The 26213-nt window shown below is 38.8% G+C and overlaps 2 protein-coding genes and 1 non-coding gene across 4 annotated transcripts; 1 reads left to right on the top strand and 2 right to left on the bottom strand.

Moving 5' to 3' along the window:
- Positions 1-62: 62 nt before the first annotated feature.
- On the bottom strand, positions 63-7566 carry LOC119889595 (zinc finger CCCH domain-containing protein 7A-like). 2 transcript variants are annotated; one of them, XM_038700436.1, is made up of 5 exons: positions 7419-7566; positions 5905-6008; positions 4031-4070; positions 3664-3867; positions 63-337 (listed from the first exon to the last, which is right to left on the bottom strand). In XM_038700436.1, the coding sequence occupies exons 2-5, from the start codon at positions 5970-5972 to the stop codon at positions 74-76; spliced, it is 576 nt and encodes a 191-aa protein (XP_038556364.1). In that variant the 5' UTR covers positions 5973-6008; positions 7419-7566; the 3' UTR covers positions 63-73. The 2 variants fall into 2 exon arrangements, with proteins under 2 accessions (XP_038556364.1, XP_038556363.1); XM_038700435.1 differs by having other exon boundaries at positions 7332-7565.
- Positions 7567-11516: 3950 nt separating this feature from the next.
- Positions 11517-14668, top strand: LOC119889596 (phospholipase A2-like). Its single transcript, XM_038700437.1, has 4 exons — positions 11517-11665; positions 12809-12977; positions 13665-13771; positions 14251-14668. Exons 1-4 carry the CDS (start codon positions 11629-11631, stop codon positions 14397-14399), a joined length of 462 nt encoding a protein of 153 aa, XP_038556365.1. The 5' UTR covers positions 11517-11628; the 3' UTR covers positions 14400-14668.
- An 8254-nt stretch (positions 14669-22922) lies between these two features.
- Positions 22923-22994, bottom strand: trnat-cgu. The gene has a single exon. It is a non-coding gene; the product is annotated as a tRNA-Thr (tRNA).
- Between the last annotated feature and the right edge of the window lie 3219 nt (positions 22995-26213).

Genomic DNA, 26213 nt, shown 5'->3' with positions numbered 1-26213 from the left:
ACGTGTCTTAATGTTGAGCTGAACACAATGACTTCCCTGTGTCTACTGTTCCTGCAGGCAGCTTGGACAGCATTTAAAGTATTTGCTTACAACAACAACAAAAAAAAAAAAGTGCGTGTCTCTCCTGCATATTTGGATACATCAACATAAAACACACAGACACTGTTAAAGACCTTACCTGAGGCACTGCTAGAGAACATTTGGCAACAGCCTCGTAGGCCTCTTGATGTCTCCCCAACTCCTTTAAAGATTTTGCTTTCCTGTACAGTGCTCTGTAGTTCCCTTCATTCAACTGGAGAGCCTTTTCACAGTCTTCTAATGCTTGGTCATACAGTCCCTGAGAAAAAAATAAAAATAAAAAAAGATGTCCCAGAGTTTGAAAAGCTATACTTAACCATAGTACTGTAGTAAACACAGAACAAAGAAGCCACTCTTTGATCGCAAATTGACTTTGCATGTCCAGTGAGTTGAGTCAGGTGTGGGTGTGGCCTCCCTGAAGACAGCAGAGTGCCATTTACTGCCATGTAACATGACTCAATGCAGACAGACGAAGACTAGATAGAGGGACTGGATGTTCCTCTGAAAAGCATTTCCCCAAATGGAAGTTTTCTCAGTGGATCTTAAGTTTCTCCATTGATTTTCAGGGTTTGACAGCGTTCAGTGTGAAATATGCCAACAGCTGCACCAAAGATTCAGATGTAAGAATTTACCACTACAATGTATGGGAGGGTAAAACGGGTGAAAAAAGAAGACTACGGTTTGTTTTATCAATTTAAAAATGTAACGGTAGCCTGTAAGCTCAGGTGGTATCACGGTATAGCAGGGCAGTGTTTTCCTTATATGCGTTCAGGAGCGACAGTGTGCCGCTGCTGAATTGTGACCGCTGCGACTAAAATTTCACACAATCATTATCATATCAATGCGCTACTAATTTTCGCTGACACACTGTGTCAGCACGGTAACACTCATCGCTTGGCTCGCTTCCTCTCCTCGTTCTTCACAGAACATCTACGTGACAGATGATGTTATAGCAGGAGGGGGGTGCGTAGCAAGTGTTTGATTGTCCAAGCGGAGAAAGTGACTGAATGAGCGCAACAAGAAAATATTCTGGCAGTAAATGTACGGTGTCAGTTTCGGTGTGTCAGCTTCTAAAGACCAAGAACACTCCGTCTGTTTCCCCAACTGCTGGAAAAATGAAGCTGGTTTGCGCTAGCTAACATCTCCCCTCCCCTTCAGACTAAGCAGGAAAGCTAGTACGCTACGTCTTTAGCTGCTATGTAACTTAACATTAGCTGAATTTATAGAAAGTAACTGGTAGCTGTATTTTATTAATACCTACTTGTCCAATGTTGAGATCATCAGGTACAAATGTAGACTAAACTGGTGTAGCCTACAGCTCTGTCCTGTACAGACAGGTACATCCTAAATTATTTTTCAGATGAGTAAGAAAAAAAAATGGTTGTTAGGAAAAGAAAGGACGGAGGTGACTGGAGGTTAGTAAAGCAAATTAGTGATGCAAACTAGACCTTTTTGAATTTTAATGTGCAAATAAAATCTACCTCAGAAGGGAAAGATTTTCTCATGCTGCCTATTTTTTATATTAATGTCTATAGATTCTGAGGTCATATTAACAGGGTTTTAGGGGGGGATGCTGTGCCATAAATGTAAAATCACTGTGGTGAGCGGAACAACCAACCAAGTAACCAAATCTAAAGGTTGTAGTTCCTCCAGTAGGCTGATCTTCGGGCGTTGTTTATTTATTACCTGCTACATGATCATTTTTCCAACTAATTGTTCAGAGATATGGTGAAAATAATGGCCCAAGATAATGTGAAATTACATATTTTTCATTGGTAAATGTAATATTTTCTTGGGGAGAACCCCCAAACCTCCCCACCCCTCTGACCATGACTACTACGACCACCACCAAAACATTCATCTAAAGCTCACATAAAACGGCAGGAAAACACTGAAATTTTAAGACATGTTGTGTTGGGGTTTTATATTCAGACATACTATGCACTATGCGCACAAAAAAAAAAAAAACTGAAGGGTATTTAGAAATCCCGAAGGTATGACTTTTAATATCAAAAACTGATAAGCTGATGCTGTAATGAGGTGATGTGTTGTAGTGTACTCCCTCAACGTAGGCGGGCAGCATAGCGTAAAACACCCCGACATCATCTTCAACACGATAACCCCTTTCATATCCCATTTTTCCCCCTGCAGTTGGGAAAGAACACACACACACGCTTTACTTTGGTCTTGAGAAGCTGCAGCCTTCATTCACTGACAAACTAACCTAGACTGTACAAATGTACTGCCTGTCTGCTCAACCATCACTCTCACTCAGCCACACACTTACTACGCACACAAAAAGGAGCTAATCATTGGCGACTGCAAGGGGTGGGAATACCGTTACAGGACTAGTTACAAAAAAAAGGGGAAATAAAACTCTGCCCCTGTTTGGGTGTGTTTTGGTTTAGTCCTGATGATAAAAGTGCTGTGCGAACATCATCTTCGTTTAGACTACACAATGCAATCCATGGTACACTTTACCCCGGTGAAATGTCAGGAAGGTATGATAAAATAAAATACTGCCCAAGCCTATTAGCCTGGTTTGTCAGCTTGAACAGTATTTAACATAGAGTTGGCAAACTCTGAAAGTAATGTAAAGATCCTCTTTTTCTCCAAATATGGATAAATGATGTAATGAGAAATTCTAGCATTGATATATTAAGTCAAATTTGAAAACACTCTCTTGCTGTCTCAAATTATAACACGCTTTGTGTTTTGAGGTTGAAAAGCGCTGTATAAGTACAGCTTATTTACCATTTTTGTTTTGAGAAATTAATTATTTTGGTCATTTATGATCTATTCTTGAACTAATGTATACATGAATAGCAAAATATTCTGCTGTCCTAACTAAACAAGGTCATAGTTAACGTTGCATTATGGGCCACAAGCAGGGGACCTTTCTAAAAACTCTTGTTTAATGTTAAAGAAACTGAGGATAATAATTGCAGTAACATTTAAGAACCCAGTCTCTGTTTTATTCTGACATTTGGTAAACAGAGCAAGCAATCCAACCTGTGGAAAACAACGGAAACTTTTGGCCAATAACCTAAAGGATGCAGGTTCTATTAAACCACAATATAGGGCTGGGCAATAAAACAAAAATGACAACTATCACAATATAATTTTCCTCAATAACAATATAACAAATGTTCAATAATTGTTTGATTTAATTCATTTCAATTACAAACAAATTAGCACTTTTCTATTAAGATATTTATTTTGTTGATGAAAGGGGACTTAAAAATGATTTTACTTAACTTTAACATATTTGTTAAAAAAATATTTTATCATAATTGTTTTGAATGTTCTACCTCAGATTTGTTAAGTGGTCCACTGTTTAGCATGTGTTTGTAATTTTTCAAAGAAAGAAAGAAATAATGATTTCACAATTTTCGTGATGATTACCGATATTGTATGATAAAACATTTTTGGCCATATCGCCCAGCTCTACTACAACATAAAGCAAACAATTTTATGAGACCGAAAACTGTCTGTTGTATTGTGTGCATGTCAAAGGGAGTTCAAAGTGATTGGAACAGAAACTGAAAGACTCAGGGTCAGTGGTGACGGTCACCACGTACTTACCGGAACAATGTTTAAATACGCAGCGGCCCGATTAGCATACAGCTTTTCCAGTAAACCTGTTGGAATACAGATTTCTTCCGAGTCAGCATACTCTGCTATACTCAAGGCTTCGGTGTACATCTCAATGGATTTTGTCCAGTCCCCTTCTTTAAACACGTCATTTCCTTCTCCAAAAAGATTCCACACGAGATCCTTAATGAACACCTGAAAATTTAAGGAGGTACAAATCAGTAGAAGCTACACACAGTGCAGCGTTGTACTTTCATTCAAGCACCTTTAATTAGGAAAAATTCCTAAATCAGTGTAACTCCGTACAGTCATGCTAGATGGAAGCTGAACAAACCACATTAATATGTACATAGCATACCTCATACTTATCTTGACTTCCAGGAAACGGAAGGGTTGATCTGAAAACAACAAAAGGTTCATGTTACAAACCTTTGAAGTGTCAGCAGAACAAAAACAACATAACCGGGAGTCAGACATTAACAGATCTTATTAGAATTCAGTTGCATTCAGGGCTAATAAGTCTATTCAGCACAAAGTAGGACTGAAAGAAATTCAATTAATCTACCAATTATTTTCTTAAATATTCATTTAGTCATTGTACACATCTTATTGTTCATATTTATCAAAATCACTTGAGTGAATCGGGTTAATTTTCAATGTATTTAAAGTGATGCAACAATAAATTTCAATATATTTTAACATCTATATTACTACAGTTGATACAGTATATTCTGTTCTGCACAGTCACTGAAAAACAGATCTGAACTTAAGATGGAAGAACACACAAATAGAAAGGGGTGTGTGTGTGTGCTGATAGGTTGCTGTGTGTGCAGGTGCTGATGGCATTGGCTGGTGAATGCAAACAAGTCAGCAAAAGCAACATGTAAACAAAACTTCCCTCTTAAAAAAAGAAAGACAAACATTGAACTCAGCATTAAAAATATCTATAATTGTTATATTTTTAAAATGCTATGTTATTTATATGGTTGATGTGTCCAATTATACCAAAACATTAAACAAAAAAAAGCTAATTAAGGCTGTGTATATACTATAGATGTCTCAACATGGTTCAAATCAGAAAAATACAAAAAATAAAAAGACATTATTACTGCCCTGTCATGATTTTTGTTCAAGGTAATACACATCTGCATGCTGACAGAACTAAAGTTCCTGTCAAGATTAGCAACAGCTATTACTAATCTGGTACATTGCTAAATTGGGCAGATGATTTGTTTTACATTAAACCAGCTGTATCGTCAAAGGATGTGCCATTACATGTGATGATGGAAAATTTTGCAATAATAATCACAGCGACACTGTTGTGTTATGCTGGTTTCTAGAGCAGCTGGCATTTGAAGTTGTCTTTCCTCTTTTGCACACTGCACTACGGGGGCAACAAAGTTTTAGTTTAGATCACTGGAGGCATGCTAAACTCGCTTTCAGATTCCAACTAATGAAGAAAACAGCTGTAACACAAAGGCTCACCATACAGATAACACCAGCAGCATGCTGAAGTTACATTTATAAACCTGTCTGTAAATGGTTAAATGTAGTGACTCATTCTAATTCCTGTTAACACTGCTGTTTCTCTTTCCGATCCATTTCCAGCATCAGTTATTCATCTTTAAGGTGTAGGTTGCTATATTGTTATTATGAAGTATTTACTGACGTCAGTAGTATTTTAAGTATCACTTTTGTTTATGAATAAAAGGCCCTGTCAGATTAGATGAAATGAAACACTGCGCTGCCTGGCGTAGCTCCAAAACAATGTGGACATACTACTACAAGTCGGCCTGATGCACGAATACATCCCACATTAAAAACAAAACCAAAGCAAAGCCAGTATGATCAGCTGCCTCGCTGACACCCAGCTGATCTGAACAACAATGCATGGTGTAAGGCTGACAAATCACTCTTACATCATGCTGTCTATAGAGGCTGCTTTCTCATTAAAAAGGATCCGCAAACACAGGCAGCGACAGCAGCAGGAAAGTACTTGTAGCCGATCTTAAGAAATCCCAACTGATGTTTTTCTTATCCTACAATGTTCCCAAGATAGGATGATAAGAAAGACTAGTGGGTATGGCAGCATTGGAAAGTATCAAACATAAGATCTGACCAGTTGTTACACTTTACACAAGCGTGCTACCTATTAGGGTATTATACCTAATATTATACAAGTAAATTTCAGGGAGACCCTCCACCCCAACTTTAACAACCCATGACACTTACTGGATGAACTGCAGGCCTTTCTGAATCTCCTGCCAGCGACTTCTTCTGTCCTGACATGCTCTGGACATGTTTGCCTGTTTTAATATCCACTCCTCAGCCAGCACCTGAAATTATTATGATATACAGCACTATATTTACTGATGAATGTCTCTGGAGAAAAAAAACTCAAAACAATCACAATATAAAAGCACATTAGCTTATCATTAATCACCATCAGCAGGCTGTCCAGCTGGTTAAGGGACAGATCATATGTTGAGTGTTAGTATTACTCATATTACTGAAAGTCTTTAAGAGCTGCCTCCAATGTGTATAGCTTCCGCATTTAGAAATGACGACAGACAGTTCCGGAAATTACGGATAAACATTTTTGTTGGCTTGCCAGGTTATGATGCTAACAAAATAGTGCAATTTAAGCAATGTTACACTGAAACCTACACACCTGAAGCTGTGGAAGATAAAGGGTGCGCTGGGAAATTGTCTGATCCTATCTTGCGAAAGAACGGGGTCCATTATCGGACATAATTTCTCTGGAGTATTTCAGATTTTGTAACGTTTGTTTTCTAAAACATTCACATGTTTCAACATACGGGTAAAAATATTTACATTGGGTAAAAAAAATATATAGTTTATATTGGAGCTTAAAACGTTATCGCCATTTATCATGTGTTTTTTCATGCAGTCACAGCGCATAAAACCGCCAAGCCAAACTGTCAACCCCACCACGTCATAGCAAATGTTTAATACTCATTATTGTTTTGACCATTTTACTTTACACTCATTTAAAACTTACTGCCAATCAAATGAGAATCTGGGTTAACGTATTATCACAAAATGTTCAACGCATGAGTCAGGAAGATGGTGATGAGGTTAGCAGTTATGGTCAGCAGAGCCAAAATTAACTTTATTCAAGCATTTTCTTGTTTATAAGCTTTTATCGCTAAACAATCATGTCTGGTAGAAGACGGCGACTTCCACTGACAGTGGAAAAATACATGCTTTAAGTTTTACGGATAAGAAAGCACCCTTACAAGGAGGTGTCCGATAACGGACGCATACCATTTAGCGCACGTGTGTTACCGCGGCTTGGGACCACAGAGTGTACACTTTTCGTTAGCAATCATCATCTGCTAGCAGTGGGTTAGCAATATGTAGCTCACATAGTTAACCACTATCAATAACACATATAATCCCAACTGATGACACTCAACAGTTTTCTCCGCTGTTGGAAACACACTGACCAAAACCAGCTACATGACGTTAACGGACTAAGTTTCTAGGAAGTAGACTGAACCTAACAAAGCACAGGCATGTACAAGTTAAACTAGTTCCCCAACGCAAACAATAGCGAGCAGTAGATGTTCAGCTCCTGCCCGAGACCTGACGTATATACCACAAATAATTTAACAATCGCTGCTGTAAATACTTACATGAATATATCTTTATTCCAGACAAACCTCGCGTCGGTTATCTGAAAGGAGGGAAAGTGATTTCTCGTTATAGCTAAATTAACTTGCCTGGATGTGCTGTATCGGTGAAGGCCGCCCTTTGCTTCTTCTTCCTCAGTCTTCTCAAGTACAGCAATCATCGACTCCAGCGCAGTGCTTCCCTCTACAGGCAGTGGAAATGTTGAAATGTACGAAAAAGGACAATGCAACTTCAACATAGAGCAATAAACTAATATTTCTATTATAATAATGGTACAAATAATGATTGCTGTTCTTATTATATTAGTATTGTATCATATTAGTTATATTATAATATATTAGTATGTTGTTTTTATTATTAATATTGAATATAGACAGATCAATACAGGTGTTTTATGCATACATTTAAGTTGTTGTTTATTTGTTTGTTATTGGTGTAGTTTCATTTAATATATATTAATTTCATATGCACATTTGTGGAACAAAAAATGGCACAAAAACATAGCAATAAAATGCAGTTATAAAATATATAGAAATAAGAATAGTCACAATACAAATTCTAAATTAGTTCACACTGAATTAGTATTAGTATTAAGAAACGTTTTGTAGTTTTATTTTATTTTATCTTGGTGTATGCTAATGAGGATTATTACCTTGTAGGTAATAGCTGACCATGTGGACAAAATGTATTTGTCTTTGAGCCATTATACTTTTGTTACTTGCAAACTGTCCACTTAGGAAGCAACACTGATTGACAATCAATTTCACATGCTGTTGTGCAAATGGAATTGACAACAGGTGGAAATTATAGGCAATTAGCAAGACACCCCCAATAAAGGAGTGGTTCTGCAGGTGGTGACCACAGACCACTTCTCAGTTCCTATGCTTCCTGGCTGATGTTTTGGTCACTTTTGAATGCTGGCGGTGCTTTCACTCTAGTGGTAGCATGAGACGGAGTCTACAACCCACACAAGTGGCTGAGTTAGTGCAGCTCATCCAGGATGGCACATCAATGCGAGCTGTGGCAAGAAGGTTTGCTGTGTCTGTCAGTGTAGTGTCCAGATCATGAGGCGCTACCAGGAGACAGGCCAGTACAGCAGGAGACGTGGAGGAGGCTGTAGGAAGGCAACAACCCAGCAGCAGGACCGCTACCTCCACCTTTGTGCAAGGAGGAACAGGAGGAGCACTGCCAGAGCCCTGCAAAATGACCTCCAGCAGGCCACAAATGTGCATGTGTCTGCTCAAACGGTCAGAAACAGACTCCAGATGAAAGCAGGTTCACACTGAGCACATGTGACAGACGTGACAGAGTCTGGAGACGCCGTGGAGAACGTTCTGCTACCTGCAACATCCTCCAGCATGACCGGTTTGGCGGCGGGTCAATAATGGTGTGGGGTGGCATTTCTTTGGGGGACCGCACAGCCCTCCATGTGCTCGCCAGAGGTAGCCTGAAATGCCATTAGGTACCAAGACGAGATCCTCAGACCCCTTGTGAGACCATATGCTGGTGCGGTTGTCCCTGGGTTCCGCCTAATGCAAGACAGTGCTAGACCTCATGTGGCTGGAGTGTGTGAGCAGTTCCTGCAAGAGGAAGGCATTGATGCTATGGACTGGCCCGCCCATTCCCCAGACCTGAATCCAATTGAGCACATCTGGGATATCATGTCTCGCTCCATCCACCAACGCCACGTTGCACCACAGACTGTCCAGGAGTTGGCGGATGCTTTAGTCCAGGTCTGGGAGGAGATCCCTCAGGAGACCATCCGCCACCTCATCAGGAGCATGCCCAGGCGTTGTAGGGAGGTCATACAGGCACGTGGAGGCCACACACACTACTGAGCCTCATTTTGACTTGTTTTAAGGACATTACATCAAAGTTGGATTGGCCTGTAGTGTGGTTTTCCACTTTGATTTTGAGTGTGACTCCAATTCCAGACCTCCATGGGTTGATAGATTTGATTTCCATTGATAATTTTTGTGTGATTTTTTGTTGTCAGCACATTCAACTATGTAAAGAAAGGAGTACGGGAGATTGAGAGAAGAGATTATTTCATTCATTCAGATCTAGGATGTGTTATTTTAGTGTTCCCTTTATTTTTTTGAGCAGTGTACAAAGAAATAGCGATACCGGAAATATTAAATTAGTATTAGTAATAGCGATGGTCCTTATTTCTGGAATCAATTCAACCATTCTTTTCTTTTCTTTTTTCATAATTTATTTGATCTGAAATTTTGTCATCTACAAATTAAGTTTGCACTCTGTTTAATAAGAGTTATCAAAACAAGTACAAATACGTGAGAGCAGCAGACATATAGATCTGTGTGAGGAAACACATGCCCTGATCTTAATTTTCATCCTTTCCTGACTTATTTTTCTTTCGCAAAATTAGATTGGAGCTACTGATTCTCATTCAGGAAGAATTCACCCACAGACTCCCAGCAGGGCAGACAACAAACAGATCAAACATTAAAAAAAAACACTAAAGCAGCAGTAATTATCCTTTTGTACCAAAGGAACACTGCTACTTTGAAGAGTGACTTCCTCTTTCTGCATCTTATAAGTGATGTGTGAAATGTCAAATCCATTATGCCAAAGTGAAAACAACAGTCCAGAGTTTAGTCAGTTTGCATTTTAACAGCACAGGATCAGAGAATTATTTTGGAATGTGTTTTTGGTTTACTTTGGTGTTTATTCTACCCCAAGACCTACTCGATTTGTTGTTAAATTAAGTTTCTCAGGCTGAAACTATCTTGCCTTTTGTCGAGTGTTTGTCATTTAATCTGAAAAATGTATTTTTGGATCGTTTGTTTATGTGCAATCTTACTGTCATTCACATATCATCTCACCCTCAGTCCTCTGGGAGACTTATGTCAACAAAACCAGAATTTAACACTGTACATTGTCTGGGATTTTGCTTTCTGTTGAGATCATTGCACATTTGTAACTGCTTCACATTAACATTAACAGCTTTCAGCCAGATGTGTTCTGCCTGATATGATCTAAATGTTGACTGGACGTTTTGTGGCAATTGGCAGGTTGAGCTAAAAATAATCAGATATACAGGGTTCGAGGGATGCGTCTCCTCTGATGCAGTCACCCTGTTAGCTATAATAACTGCCAGTAGGAGGCGCTTATCTCACATTGTGCAGAAGCATCATTGGGGAACTGAATCACAGAAAACTGTGAATGTGTCCCCTCTTATCAAAAGCCAAAGCGTGTGTCTTTTATGATTTAGCTGCACTGACATTACCACTTTATGGATGACGATGGAGTCCAGTGCGGCAGAGCTGAAATATACTTTCAGAAAACATAAAAAGATGAAAAGCAAAGATATGACACAATTCATGCCATTTTCAGATCAGGTCTGCAATTTGTCATATAAACAAACTGAGCTGTGAGACACTTGGAGTGCTGCTCAGTAAATCACACTGACAATAATGATAGCTGTAGTATGTCTGAGTGGTTGTTTTACGGAGAGAAGCCCTGTTCTATTCACCCCTACTGACATGTTTATTTCCAAGGGGAAGAAAACGGATGAGATGCGTGAGGGAAATCTATATTATTAGAGCACAATTACAATAATCTGCAAGTCTGGGTGCATTTGTTGGGAGGAAGTGGAACCATATATAGTGTTGTTTGCAGTAACCATATATGTGTTAAAAAATTAGCCCGCAGACGCCAGCAGGATTTTCTTGTTTTTTGGTATGTGTTTAATTTTTTTACCATACTGTATGAATACAGGATTTATTTGGAAAAGCTCAGACTGACTTGAGTTTTATGTGAGAACCATTAATCTATAATTAAAAACAGCATCCAGAGTGATACTTATCTGTAAAATATATGCTATGTGACATGTGGCTCAGCAAGATAGTCAGAAACTTTTCTTGTCAGTCTTTTGGTGCACGATTGGCGCAACATCCCAACACCCCAACTTCTCTGTCTGTGATTTTTAGAGGCCCTGGCATTGGCAAAAATAACATTTAGGCAAGACACAGTGATGCTAATACATAAATAAAAGAAAAAAACAATAGATAAACAAATTTGTTTTCATTGCTATCTGCGTATGAGGATGAGCTGCAAACACAGGTCTTACAGAGCTGTGAAGAAGCAGTAAAACAGCTTCAGGCTGTTTCCTGAAGGGGGCGTACAGTTTGACAAACACTGGATTAGCCTCTGGCCAATGGTGATGCTCAGGAGATTATTCACACAGCCTCTAAAAAAAGCTCTCCACTCAATGCCACACTCACAGACTGTAAGTGAAAATCACTTGGTCTGGGGTTCAGCTGCCTATTTCTTGCCATGACTGCGTTTTACCGGATACTTCTCCTGTTATCTGGTAAGTTGATTATTTCCTTTGTAGTGGAGCTCCAATTAGTGATAAAAAGCAGTCGAGTTAAGAAGTTTTTTAAGGACACAAAGGCAGTCCATGTAGATTCAGTGCCTTGAAGTGGAAATTAAGTCTGTTTACATATGCACAGTGATTCAGTGAAAGTGTTATTCTAAGAGGTCAAGTGCAGACAAGCTAAACTGTTTTTGCACAACATTATCTACTGTCCCGTCATTTCAAGCCTGACCCTGATTCAGGTGTCCAGGCAGAGTGTAGCTTTCTGGTGTTCTGTTACTTAGGTTGAGTGGTAAGTAAGAAAGTAAGTAAGTAAGTAAACTTTATTTGTAGTGTAGTGCTTTAAACCAACAAGAGGCACCAAGGGCCATACAAAAACATTAACGTACAAGAATAAAAACACAGAAGATAAAATACTCACGCACACCACGGGAAGAGGAAGTGAACTAACAGCACAGCATGTAATATAAATATATAATAATTGCACCAGATGTAATATGATATGTCACATTACCACGGCTCATGGTAAAAATGCCCAACAAATGCATAGTACATAATAAAATACACAAATAAATACAGAAGATGCAGACCTGGTGCATACAGGTTACCCAAACTCCCGTCTGAACAGATTTCTTTTAAAAGAATCTGCAGAACGTAAGAATGCTGGCAGTGCATTTCAAAGTCTGGATGCAACGGCCTCAAAAGCTCGTTCACTAAATGTCTATGTTATTTATCTAAAGGCAAGTGCGTGTTCAGATAGCAGGTTTTACTTGTTAGACTTAGTAGAGCGGCTGATGGGAGTAGTAGTTCAGCCACATACCTTCATAGAGGTCTGCTTTGTTAATTGTTTGTTTGACTATTGTATTAGACTGAATTGCCTATCTAATAAAGGGCTAACCAAGTGTACACAGGCAAGACAATAATAATGCTGAAAAGAAAATAATTTTGTTAAGACTGTGTCAAAGACACCAGTGTTTCTATTACTGCGTCCACCCCTGAATACCATACTGCATCAAACCAAAACAGGAGGACTGAACCATACTAAACAGTGTGGATGGGTGTAAAGAAACTGAAACTTGTTGACAAAGAGAGAGATGACTTTGCTCGTCCTCTTTTGTTGTTTATATCTCTTTGCAGTGGCCGTGGCCTCTGTGGCGACACGCAGGTCCCAGCGGACAAAAAGAGGGTTACTCGAGTTGGCAGGAGCCATCAAATGCAGCACAGGGAGATCTGCCTTGGCTTACATGATGTACGGATGCTACTGTGGACTGGGTGGTCAGGGCTGGCCCAGAGACAGGGCAGACTGGTGAGGCACCAGCTTTAATTACGCTCTTCCCAAACCTGACTAAAGAAAATACAACATGGTCAAGTCTGTTTTTTTGTTGCTTTTTCAGGAAAATTATGCCTGGATACCTGATGATAGAGTGTACCGAAGTGTAAACATTCACTTGACACTATATATGGCCCACCTATACATTATGTGATGCAAAAAATATAATTCACCATGCAAAGGCAATGTGGCAATGACAAAGGCACATTATTTCCTCCTCCTGGATACCTTTGGTTCTTCTTAGTCGTCCTACATCCTGCTCGTTTACACACAGTTTCCGTTTATGAATGAGTCGACTGAACCACAAATGCTGTGCGACAGGATGGAAGCGGGGAACGATGTCCAAATTCAGCATACTCACATGCTCCAGTGGGTACTTCCAGATAGGTCCCAAAAATTACACACCCAAATCCTAATTGCCGTCTCCTTCTTTTCCTTCTTCACCGCAAGACACCAAACCCCCTCAAAACAGTTAACTGCTAACTATCTGCTGTGAAAACCCGTGTGGTGATCCTGCCCCTGCCTTTCAAAATAGCTGTGGTGTGATTCAGACCACAGCGCTGTGACGTTCCACCAACTGCTTTCTTGACCCTGCCTTGTCAAGTCTAGAGTTCAGGCTCCAAAACAAAACATTTATCTTGTTGTTAATCTTTCTGTATGTAGGTGTTGTCACAGACATGATTGCTGTTATGGAGATGCAGAACATCTTGGCTGCCAAACCAAAACAGCCCAGTATCAGTGGAAGTGTGAGGACAAGGCATCTGAGTGTGGTATTGCATTTATCTGAAACTTTTTTCGTTGTTATTTAGAAAATAAGGTAGATGATGCTTTTTTTGTGGCAGCAAACGGTAACATGATGCCATAACACAGTGGCATGAGTATGATCTAAAAGTGAGACCCAGACCAGGCTGTGTGTGATGTACAAATATCCCTGGAGTTTATGAAAACAGTATGCAGGCAGCTAATTATGGGGGAAAGACAAGATGTTTCTAATATAATATTTAATAGTATTTTAAGACCCCATGAACCACAGTAGATTGTGTACTTACATAGCAATGGCCTAAATGAGGTTTACACATTTCAGTACCAATAAATAGTGGGTTGTTTCTTTTTTTCCAGCCACTGTGCAGGCATTCGAATCACAACAAATGTCACAATGTTAACGAGAAAACTGCTCAAAAACTATTTTTAATGGAAATCCTCTTTTCAGCTTGTCACTGAAAAAAGACATGTATGTTCTTCATTGCAGATGATTTGAAGGACAAATGTGAAAAGCTGCTGTGCAAGTGTGACAGAGATGCTGCCAAATGTTTGAGAAAAGCACCTTTCATCCGGAAATATGCTTTATGGCCAGATTTTCTCTGTGGTGATGAACACCCTACTTGTAATATTTACTAACACAATAAATGCATTTGCATGTCCTATGTGCCTTTTGTAAATATAACATGTTACAGCAATAATGGGAATGGCATTGCTCTCAAGATCAGAAACTCTACATTTTTGCTTTACATTGTGTTATATTTTACTGTTCTCAGTGTCACATCATTATCAGACTCTTTGTGAAAACACATAATGATTTGTGTGAGGAGTAAAACAGTGTTGTGATTTTACACATACCTTTATATGAAATTTGTTTTGCAGAAAATAAACTCTAAATTTTGTCATGAGCAGCCCACGAATGCCTGAGAAGTCCTCAGGATTACAGCAGCAGTCCACATAATGAAAAGGCAACTTGAGCATTCCTCTGTTGAAACTCAGTCAAGGCTCAGCCAGAAGGTCAAATGTTAATCAGTGAGTGGGAAGATCAGATAGCTGGTCCTCACAACAGTGCTGTTATTTGTTTTAAATACTGTGCAAGGCGTTGGCCTCCTTATAACTCTGAAGCTGACTCCCTGTGCCTTTGGAAAGTCTGTGACAACACTGTATTCCTTGGTTTTAAAAAAAAAAATTTGGAAGTGTAGTGCACTAATGGGCAAACTGAGGTTTTCTTGCCTTTCTATTTTAGAGTCTGCTGTAAAGCAGGTTTCTTTCCTTTTTCTATGAAATATGTCAGCTGTGTTGTCAGTGCTATTTCAGGGACATGACAGCCAGCTGAGGCTTTGTTTAAAAAACTTAAATGTTGTGAAAAAAAAAGAAATGTGTGAAAACTCCATGTGGTCATTCTCTTTTAAGGTTTTGGCAGTATCACAATAGGATTACAGGTTGTTTCCCATGGAGTCGACAGAATAAGCTATAGTCACTAAATAGCTATTAAGTGATCTCATATACCCTTAATATTATGAAGTGCATGATCTCATTGGCTGTTCCACAGTTTGTTCTTTTCCTCAGAGTACTAAAGACAACAGAAGCATGTTACATCTACAAATTGTGTATAGTGGGATGCCTCCACAGAAACAAACTGTGTCATCAGAGCAGCAGGACGTCACCTGGTTTGTGATGTGTGAAGTCTAGATATTCTCCTGTAGATGGTGCCATGTTCACGAATAGTAAACTTGCACACTGACACTGCAGGAACCAAGCAAATTGTTGTTTTTTTAGATTTGTGTTAAAAAACAGGATTTTATGTATAAAGATTTGTTTAAGCAAAGAGCCTGTTATTGACTGTGGGGTTTAATACATGCTGTGAATTACTCTATTTTGGTCCACCACAGTTGGTTTTGGGTTTGGCTTGGGAACCTCCTTCAAATCCAACTAGTGAAGTCCCACAGTCAAATCAAAACCTTTGTTTCCCATCAGACACCCACGAAACAGTATCACTACCACGGCTGTAATCAAAGCAAACCCTCTAAGTTTTAGACAAGTTTCAAGATCAAGATCTTTCATGCTCCAAAACATCGTCTACGAGTTTTGCTTTCTTTGTTGCATCGTTCATGAGTGTGGAATGAAATGGGAGACGATGCTGTGATACAGTGTCCAGTCCAGGGCTGGAAACAAGTATCTGGGTCATGGCCCACAAACACTTGCCTGATTGTGTCCAACCTTCTGCGGACTGAGCTCTGAAGTTATGGAAGTCATATGCTTCATTCAAAAGGGTGGTTCAAAGTCCCACTTTTCTGTATGTGTATGTCGTTTTACGTATAATCTGTGCAAATAAAATAAACTTTTTATAGTACTGCAATTAAGGTTTTTCTGCACTTCAGTGATGACTTGACAAATTATATGTCATGTCAAGTGATATATGTAAACATCCTGTGTTATATAAGCATGAAGAGAAAAATGCACATGCCTCATTTTTGTGATGAAAATAACTTTTCTTAATAATCTTTCTTAGCTGTAATACAGAATGATTCAATACGCCAGCTGTTTGAATGTACTGATGGTGTAACACAGGCTGTGCTTTCAAAGCATAAATCTTTAATTTTTAATGTCACAAAAGTGACATCTCTTACTTGGTTGCAAGTGTCTGAAGTAATTTGGAGAATTTTCAAAGGGGAACTTGATGATTGTCAAATCTCTAAATGTTTCTCTGCATCACACAAGGTTTGCATTTCATTTTTGCCCAGGCAGCTGTCTCGTGAAGCTCTGAGACCCTATGAAAGCAGCCTGGATCCTCGTTCTTTCTTTTCCAGTTCCACTTCCTTGTGAAGGTTGAGCGGTGGTTTTCTGGCAGCACACTCTTCTCTTCAATTCCTGCTGCCTTGAAGTGGCCTTTTAAGGTTTTCAGCTCTTGACTTGTTGATTATCTCTCACTTGTCCTATGTACTTTTGCCAGTTGCTACCATCAAACCGTCTGACTCTTTTGTCGTTACCTTAAGCCCCTTGTCGGACTGGACTCTATCTGTCATTGCTGACTAGAGAGTTGTAAAAGTTCACAGCTCTACCTGGTCTTTTTAAATCTCAAAGGAGATGCATCCGGTGCAATATGCCCCAGCTTTCATAAAAATCCTGGTTGGAAAAGACTCATCTGACCTCACATTAACATTTCTGGAGCAGCGTGGCGCTCTTGAGAAAATCCTGTGATTGAAGAAACACCGGTTGCCTATCCTACACATGCATGACGGCGTGGTTGTCACAATGAATAAGCGCATTCTTTAATCCCTGCCGGGTGAGCTGACAGAACCTGTTCCACACTAATTGCGTTCTTTAATCAACTGTTTGGCTCCCCACCCAAGAGCCAGATGGCACACAATGAAGTCTTGGCTTAAACAGCTCAAAACATAAACAATAACAACCATGTGCAGAACAAAGTATTACCAGTGTCGGATCTGCGTGTCTTTTTGGACTGCTATGTTCAGGCATAGAGTGAATGGTTGGTCACAATAGAGAGGATTTTCTTTTTATTTGTTTCAAAGGTTAGTACGGTCTCCAAGTCTGTTTGATCTATTTGAAGTGGAGTCTGGAGTTTGGTCTATACAAGTCAATACATCAGTATTATTATTTCAATTTTATAAGAATAATGATATAAATAAAATGTATAAATTACACCTCAAATGCAGTTGCAGCATGAATATGGGATTTTAGTGGGCGACAATCCTTTGCGTTTATTGTGTGAAAATCTCCATTGAGTTCAGAATGCTACAACCCACACAAACAGGGAAATCAATGTGTGTGGAGCCAACAGCAGATCTGGACCTGATGCCAATATACCTCATTTTACAGACTCTCTTCCTCCTGCTATTTATATCTCCTATGAGATTTTTTTTCTTGGAAGACTCTCTCTATTTGCAGGTGGCACAGGAGAAATTTGAGGAGATTAAAATAAGAAATCAACAAAGAGAGCCGCGTGGTTCACTCACAAAGGCAGAAATAAATGACTGCAGGCCTTGTAAATATATTTAAATGTACATATTTGTTTACAGGTATGATGTGAAAAAAACCCAGTTTATGTGTGTTTATAACCAGAGTTTAATATGTGTGTAAATAATATTCAAAGTGATGATATATTGAGTTTTAGGAAGGGAAGGGCAACAAATCTGTACACAACTCAGCAGCTCATTTATATGGTAATATAACTCTGTTTTGCATGTGTACATATTTAGACAAGTGCTAAGTTGGACTATGAGAGATGTGGGCATCATCTATAATTACCTAAGGATTCCACCAGGGGGCTGAATTTACAGTAATTCATAAATTGTTCAAAAAAAGAAGAAACCAGAAAATGCCATTAAGGGCATGGAGACATAATGAGACATTTAGGAAGTATGGTCCAGCCGTGTCAAATACTTTGAGGATGAAGTTCCAACTTTTGCTTGTAGTGACCCAATCTGGCTAATTAACTCCAGCTTTTGAGGTATGTGTGTGTTTTGTGTGTGTGTGTGTGTGTGTGTGTGTGTGTGTGTGTGTGTGTGTGTGTGTGTGTGTGTTTTTAACTTAGGACAGCACATTTCCTGTTCATTGTGTTGTTTCCTAATTGGAAGGGCAGCTTTTATTATTCTTGTTTAACCAGCTTGTTTAACCAGCTTGGAGAGACTCAGTTAGGACACATGTTAAATGTTTCTGTCCAGGCCTGCGCCACACAGCCTCCATTGGTGCCACAAAAACACTGGGAAAAGGCACTACAATTTTGATCATGAAAACACAAGGAATGCAGACACGTATACTGTTGCTATATCTGGAATTTAAACAGCAGCCGTGAAAGGCAAAACTAATTAGAAGGATCCTGATAATTGCCTTCCTAATCTTGCTGAAGGAAATGTTATGTGGGACACTCATTTCCACAAGTGTGAGATTGTGCCACATGCTTACATAGGCGTATATACTTTTATGGTAAACATTCTTTAAAGATTGTTTACCATAAAAATTTAATTTAAACTGTCTCTAGATATGTTTGACCATCTGTATCTGAATAGTAATATCAGCTAAAATTGACAGATTTGAAAACCATTTACTATCTTTTTTCTTCTTTCACCATCATCAGTCATCTATCAAAAGCTTAATGGCAGTAAATCCTCCCAGGGAGGAAAAAAACAATTACAATGACGTTCATGGATTATGGTCTCAGTGTTATTATTAATGATGCTATTCACAAAAAAAATCTTATAGGTTACCATGGAAACAAGCTGCTGGCACTGCAGCATGAGTTTACTAATGTATGTCAATCTCAGTAGCCTTGACTGCATGATGAACATGAGCCATTTTTCAGTGCTCATGTTAAAAATGATCTTGGACTATCTCAACACAGATTCCCAATAAACAACCTGCCCAAAAGGAGCTTTGTAGATCAAACCTTGGTGCAATTAGTTTGTTTACATGGTTAAAGCTGCTCATAGTGTCATATAGGATTATATGCTTTTGCACCATCATGCTGAATAAACTCCAGAACCAGCAATTTTGCCATCTGGATCTGATTTTCAAGGTACTGATTTATGTGCTAAATGCAGCATTTCTTCTCACAGTGATGGCAGCTGGATGTTGGACATTATCCACCAGTGATGCACTGTGGATGTTGCTGACTAGGGCTTTTGTAAACCACTACAGCAGCTTCCAGTTGTTTCCTTCCTATCATCAGATTACAAAGGGTCACTTCAACAGATGGAACGTGATGATACGCTGCAGCATGCCATGAACTAGATATGAATCATTGATGCTGCTACACTAAGTGTTACCCAGGAAACTGTACTAGTCTGAGAACAGTATCAGCTTAATAGCTGCACGATTATAGTAACATTATCACATTGTGATGTGAAAACAATTTTAAAATTAAGAAAGAATATTATGAAAAACATTCAATTACATTTGATGAAATTCTGAAAAATGCACACACAAACTGCTGACTGATGCAGACTGGGCAAAAGTGAGGTGGGTTTACCTGCAATCTCCTGTTTTTGGTTCAAAACAAAACCCCTGTGTTTTGAGAAATACACTTTCATCATCTTCAGTTTAGAAGATCTCTGCAAGAGCAAGATCAATCTTTAAACATACTGTTGTACATCTGAAACACATACTGAAGGTCAGCTTTCTGTTTGAATGAAATCCCACTTGAATTAACCACTTTCTAGGCCCATTTACAAAACATCTGTGTAATGCTTAGTAACTTCTCATGCAAACGTTGCAGAAACTTTGATTGATAGCACATACTAAAGAGGACACATGTACTATTAAACATATAAATGTAAATGACTGAATGCATTAATCTCCGTGAAAATATAGGATAGTGAATGCACAATTTGGTTTTCAAAAAACTATAACACTAAATGACTTACCTAAATGTATATTATAAACTCTTCAAATGTTGCATTTTCTGGTTCCCAAACCCCTTGTTTACAAGTGTACTAAATTTCACGTTGACTTGAAGTTAGAAAGCTGTTTGTCAGTGTTTTTTGGTGTGCCCATCTATCCAGAACCTGTGCTTTAGTTTTTAAACATATAAGGCTAATGACAAACATAATTACATATACTAACAACCCTAAAATGAAGACATTTCGTTTAGAAAATAAAAGTGTGGCTATGCATGTATCCAAAAATCTAACTTCTCCAAACAACAATATGAATGAGCATTGTTCTTGTAGCATATGACTTTGTTTGTTCGGGTGACTTTACAACCATTTAAACCCACTGACATCATCTGCCTAGCATAGCTGAACATTAGCTCTCACTCTAGAAAAGAATAACAAACAATAAGTCACATTTTGTGTTTAATGACTGCACCGGGCCTTTCGGTGCATAAACATAATGCAGGCTCACCCTGAGTGCGGGAGGCCCATAGTGCCTCTCCTATTACTGTATTGAACATTAATAGTGATATGAATGTCTGAGTGACTACTGACTCCAAACAAGTGAGTAAAAATGCGCAGGCTACTTATCTAGAACTTCACCAGGGCAATCAAGTACAACATGAATTAAAAGAAACTGACTGAATGAAACAGTTAACCAACGTTTAAAGATTTTTTTGTGCCGAATGTCTCAAATCTAAGCAGAAATTCATAACGTGGCATAGTTGGCACATAGCCTACTGCTCTAGACAGAATTTTGCAGCAGACACAGCTGGTGCACGTTTCTAGGTTTTTTTCCAGGCTGAACTGGAGTTTCTGCACCAGACTAAGCAGGTGTGGGCTTGGCTGGTACTTACATGGGAAGACCTCTTGGGAAAACTAAGTGGTAGCTGGAATAGATCCAAGTGCAGTGTCATGGACGCTGTGCTGTAGGAGTTGCGGTCCTTCAACGTTAAACTGAGGTCCTGACTCACTGTGGTCATTGCACTTATCGCAAACAGTAAGGGGTTCCCTGCATGTTGCCCCATTGTAAATGGTTCTAAGTTTCTCTCCCTCTCCAACCCAAGCTGCTGTGTGATGAGCGCAAAATGGCTGCTGTGCATCACCCAGGTGGTACTGTGGAGTTCCATCCCTTGATACTGAGGCACTTTGAGTATTCATGTTAAAGTGCTTCCCCAGACTTCTTAAAGGACTTCCAGGAAACTTGAGAAGGCTGTTTGGATCATTTAAGACATTTAAGCAGTCCTTGAAGTCATTCCAGGATGCTCTAGAAGCTACTGGAACTCAATATTTTAGGGTTCCTATATGTAGAATGAATTCAATGATGCCTTAGAAGGCTCCTGGTGTCCTTGAAGACAGTACAGTGGTGCTTGAATTAGTTCCAGGCTCTGTGTCTGGTTATCTTTAAGATATCTGGTTGTGTCCTGCCACCTGAAGCCTCAAATTCAAAATCACCAGATTTGGAGATGGATGGTTTTGAACTGCAAATATGATTAAATATGTTGACAACTTTAAAGAAAAAACAAATATGAAACATTTAAATAAGAAAACAAATGCAACGGTTTGACTTCAGGTGTGATATTTTATTCTTTGTCATCTTTCCCTTTCCCAGTCATGATTTCTGAAAGTGATTCAGAAAAGATTTCAGTTAATATTCTCAATAAGTAGAGATCATTGTTGTTATCTCGTTGTTTTGTCCAACTATTTATCGAGTCACAAATTAACTTTCTCTCTTTAGATTTCATAATTTTTCTGTTGATTTTCTTCTAAAATTACTTCAAAATGTTAGTATAGATAGGATTTACTAACACAGTGCTGTATACAAATGAATTATAACATTTCTATGTGTCATTTAAATCAATAATTATTTATGGCTGCAGAGCAGACAGCCTATATTGAGAGAGTAAGTCAAATTTAAAAAAGCTAGAGATGCAGGGTGACAACCAGGTGGAGCTGAAGAATCTTAGCTGTAACCCCCGCAGTAATTCTAACAAAAAAACTTAAAATGTCAAACAAAAAAAATCTCAACATTTCTTCTGGCTGCCCCTAGTCTCACTGAACTAAAATTGTTCTCTGTTTCATCACAATTATTTAAGTTATTTGATAAAAGCCATACTGGCGACCTGTCCAGGGTGTACCCCGTCTTTCGCCCAATGTCAGCTGGGATAGGCTCCAGCCCCCCGCGACCCTGTACGCAGGATAAGCGGTTGACGATGGATGGATGGATGGATGGATAAAAGCCATTCTGACCTAATTTGATCAAATTTTTTTGTCAGTTGAAATAAGCTGTAATTTTTTTTTATTGTGTTCAATTTTTATTGTGTTCAATTTTTTTTGTGTTCAATTTATATATATATATATATATAAATGCCTTTTCCCTAAAAAATACATTTGATGAATACAAATGAATTTGTCAACTGCTATTTATTTTATTTTATAATATGTTACCTAGGCATTGCCTTCTTAAAGATACAAAAATAAAATCAATAAAAGGTTCTGTGTCAGAAAATAGACATTAAGCTTAGGGGGTGCATCTTACCCCACTAGCTGGGGAAAATGCCTTTCTCCTAAAATTTACATTTGATTAAATTCAAATAAATTTCTCGGCTGAAGGAAAATACTCCTAAGTCAAAATTGTGTTTGAAGTATCAAAGAGTTTTCTGTCAAAGAAAAAAAGTTAATATTTATATGTGACACGTGTTAAAGGTTTAACAGTGAAAATAGAAGTAGCCTTGGTCATGGTTTTAAATTGACTGATCGGGTGTTCAAAAGGCACGGACGGGGTTCGAACCCGCGATCTTCGGTTTACGAGACCGACGCCTTACCACTTGGCCACCGCGCCTGCGCTAAACCACTTCATTCGATCCCTTTTTGTACAGTAACTATTTATGTTGTCCGTGATTGAACAGATAGGAGGGTGCAGTAGGCCAACTATAATTGTCCTATTCTACCGAGGCACGACTTCCTCCTCATAACATACACCTGACGTCACGTGAGCTGCTGAGACCATAGACTGTATAAAAGAAGAGAGACTGAGACAAACCAACCTCCGCTATAAATGTATTGTTGTAATTCGGCCACAAGGGGAGGCTGTTATCTACCATGTGTGAACAACTTGTCTCTATATTTTGCAGATTTCAGCAAACAGGGGTCTCTGCACTCCCACTTCGTACGATAACAACAAGGTGAGAGCTCGGTCATACAGTCTTTACTATTTTTTTCGCTCAAGACTGATTAAATTGCTACAGTCTAATTTCTGTATATCTGGCGTCAGCAAAAGTGCACGAGCTGACATCAGACTTTCTGAAAACAAAACTGGTGATGCTTCTTACAGGCTGAAATGATTACACCCGCGATACCAACGTGTAGGATGGGATGAACATCATAACATACCATTGTGCACTTCTTAAAATCTTAGATGTAGTGGGCATAATATAAAGTTTGTGAAATGGAAAATCCACTGGGTCATTACAATTTAAAGGCCCTGGAACATTATGCTCAGCATATTTGAAATGAAATCTGCAATGTTGAGAATTTGGTCAAGAGTGCCCAACAGGTTCATGTTCTTGGGAGCATGAACTCACATAGATTTTCACATGTGTCTTGCCTGCAAAACTTATTGTGTGGGAAAATGGATTGAAGGATTTAAGCAATGAAGCAATATATAACCATCAGTTTTTGACATACCACAAGAATGTATGACAGCAGACACAAAACAATATATAGTTCAAACAACACAAAGTTTGGCCAAGAGGGAATTTAGGCTTAACAAACGTGCTAGAGGAAAGGTCAGGGGGGCCACCATAATCACCTGGAATGATCTGGAGACCATTAATATCCAAACTCAATTTAAATGTTTTGTTCTGAGTCCGTATTGAGCAGAGTGAGATTGAGCTTGCATAGATAATAACTATGAGAACCAGTAGGCTGCTTGTAATTCTTTTCTAAGCAATACAATATGCATGAAGCCCGACTGCAGCTTTTCTCGCTTTCTTTTCAAAACATCAAAGATGAATGCTCGCCTGAGGGGCTTTTTTTTGGGGGGGGGAATCAGATATCCTAGAGGCTGTCTGAAAAATGAATAAGACTCATTTCCATTGGGAATGAGTTAGCAGGCAAAATCACAGATGTGGAGTATTCACCTTGACCTGCTTATGGCAAGTTGTCAGCACACAGACCATAGGAGGGGCTCCTCTAGAATAAACCACATAGGTAGATTTAATTCAGAGCACCTTGAAATCTGAAAGTCCATCCTTGCTTTAATGTTCTATTTGTTTAAAACCTTTACATAAAATAAGATTTTTTGGATAGCATTTATCTTTATTGCTGTGGGTGATAATTTGCAGATACATGCTACATCTCTGGGTCCCAAGGTTTTCGGGGGAAGTGTGAATGCTGAGTTGCTGAGCTGTAATCGTTCTAGGGAGGCTTGTTGGGGTTTTTTTTCATTTTAATTTACAAATTATGCTCTTAGGATGAAACTAATATGAACAAAATGTAAGTATCTTAAAAGCAAATTAATGAACCATTGACTATAAAACAGGATATGCATGAGTGAGTGAATCTGAAGGATTTTAAATTGCTGTTGGTGGTTATAGTTGATATTGTAATGTCACATGGAATTGATTCTTTTTTTTGTTAGCAGCTCTGCATTTTTATCATAAACCCCTGCAACATCATAACCTGAGAGATACAGTATGTTCCAGTCAGAGATCACATGGATTTGGGGCATTTTTGTTCATGCGGGGGAACACCAAGCAGCTCACTCCCTGAGAGAATAAGAAGTATTACTGTAGCAATCTATTTAATTATTTATTGGTGTATTGCTTTGAAAAATCATCTTGTTTAGCTGTGCTTGTGCAAGAATACCCCTGTGCCCTGAATCTGTGAGAATATAATTTTTTTTGTTTAACAGACACACTTTATTCCGTACAGAGCTTGCTCTTTTGTTATGTAAACAAGAGTGAGACTCAAGCACATTTTCTGAATTGAATTCTGATAATAACTGACAGGAAAATTGAAAGATATACTGCACTAATCTAGCAGGCCTCCTCTGGCTGCTTTATATTTCTGTAAGCATTTTAGTGTAGTCATATGTGATTATTGAGTGCTGATTTGATCTCAAAATAGATTCCTCTAAGGTGTCTTCATATAGTGTTGTGTAGGACACAGCAGGGGACTATGATTTCAAGTTTATATCATTTGTTAAAGCTGATCTAAGTTCAGATTGATTTTGTAAAGTCTGCACTGCAGTAGCACACAGCAATAACACAAAAAACCAAAAGCACACAGTTAACGTTGTAGACAAAAGTGGTAACAATCTTCTCACCTAGCTAATGTTAGCTCCCGGCAAGAAAGCCAATAAGCGTAACATTATTTTACATAATATCAAACTAACCTTCAATCATTCACAAAGATTACACGGTTGTGTGTATGGTGGTTTGATACAGTTAATACTGTAGCCTTCTATGTGTAGTTCTGTATTGAGTTTTAAAGTAATGTTACAACCTGTTCTTCATTTTAAATATTCGTAAACTAGGCTGTGAAGTGAACACCCTGTTCACACCCCACAAATGCTAGTGTTAAAGGTTCAGTGTCTAGGTTTTAGTGGCATCTTGTGTTGAGAGTTGCGAATCGCAACCTACGTCTCAGCCACTGCTCACCCTTCCCTTTGTAAGCATGTTGAAGAAGCTAAGGTGGCTGACACGCTCTGTCGGCTCTTGTGCTAAATAATACACGTGGTCCTCTATTTGTCCAAATTTCACTTCCATTTTACTTCTAATAAACCAGACGACTACTACAATTACGACTACTACTACTTCTTTTTCTTTATACGTATTCAATGTAGTGCCGAAACATGCTCTGGGAGGCAGCATGTCCGTTTCAGCTTCTGTAGAAACATGGCGGCGCAACATGGCGACTTCCATGTAAGGGGATCCACGGTGTATGTAGATAAAAATGACTCATTCTAAGGTAATAAACAAACACAAAACGGTTCATTATGTAAGGTCTTTAAAAAAACACTGTAAACATAGTTATGCCTATTATATTGCATATTACA

The sequence above is a fragment of the Micropterus salmoides genome, unplaced genomic scaffold (assembly GCF_014851395.1).
Source record: "Micropterus salmoides isolate LMB-PRFRI ecotype aquatic unplaced genomic scaffold, ASM1485139v1 Ms_hic_scaffold_551, whole genome shotgun sequence".
Lineage (NCBI taxonomy): Eukaryota > Metazoa > Chordata > Actinopteri > Centrarchiformes > Centrarchidae > Micropterus > Micropterus salmoides.
This window is presented reverse-complemented; position numbering and strand designations above follow the sequence as displayed.

Coding starts and splice junctions, on each gene's coding strand:
- LOC119889596 (XM_038700437.1), top strand. CDS start 11,629: ATGACTGCGTTTTACCGGATACTTCTCCTGTTATCTG. Junction 11,666..12,808: donor GATACTTCTCCTGTTATCTG/GTAAGTTGATTA, acceptor ATCTCTTTGCAG/TGGCCGTGGCCTCTGTGGCG. Junction 12,978..13,664: donor CCCAGAGACAGGGCAGACTG/GTGAGGCACCAG, acceptor TTCTGTATGTAG/GTGTTGTCACAGACATGATT.
- LOC119889595 (XM_038700436.1), bottom strand. CDS start 5,972: ATGTCCAGAGCATGTCAGGACAGAAGAAGTCGCTGGCAGGAGATTCAG. Junction 3,868..4,030: donor GAAGTCAAGATAAGTATGAG/GTATGCTATGTA, acceptor TTAAATTTTCAG/GTGTTCATTAAGGATCTCGT. Junction 338..3,663: donor CGTATTTAAACATTGTTCCG/GTAAGTACGTGG, acceptor TTTTTTTCTCAG/GGACTGTATGACCAAGCATT.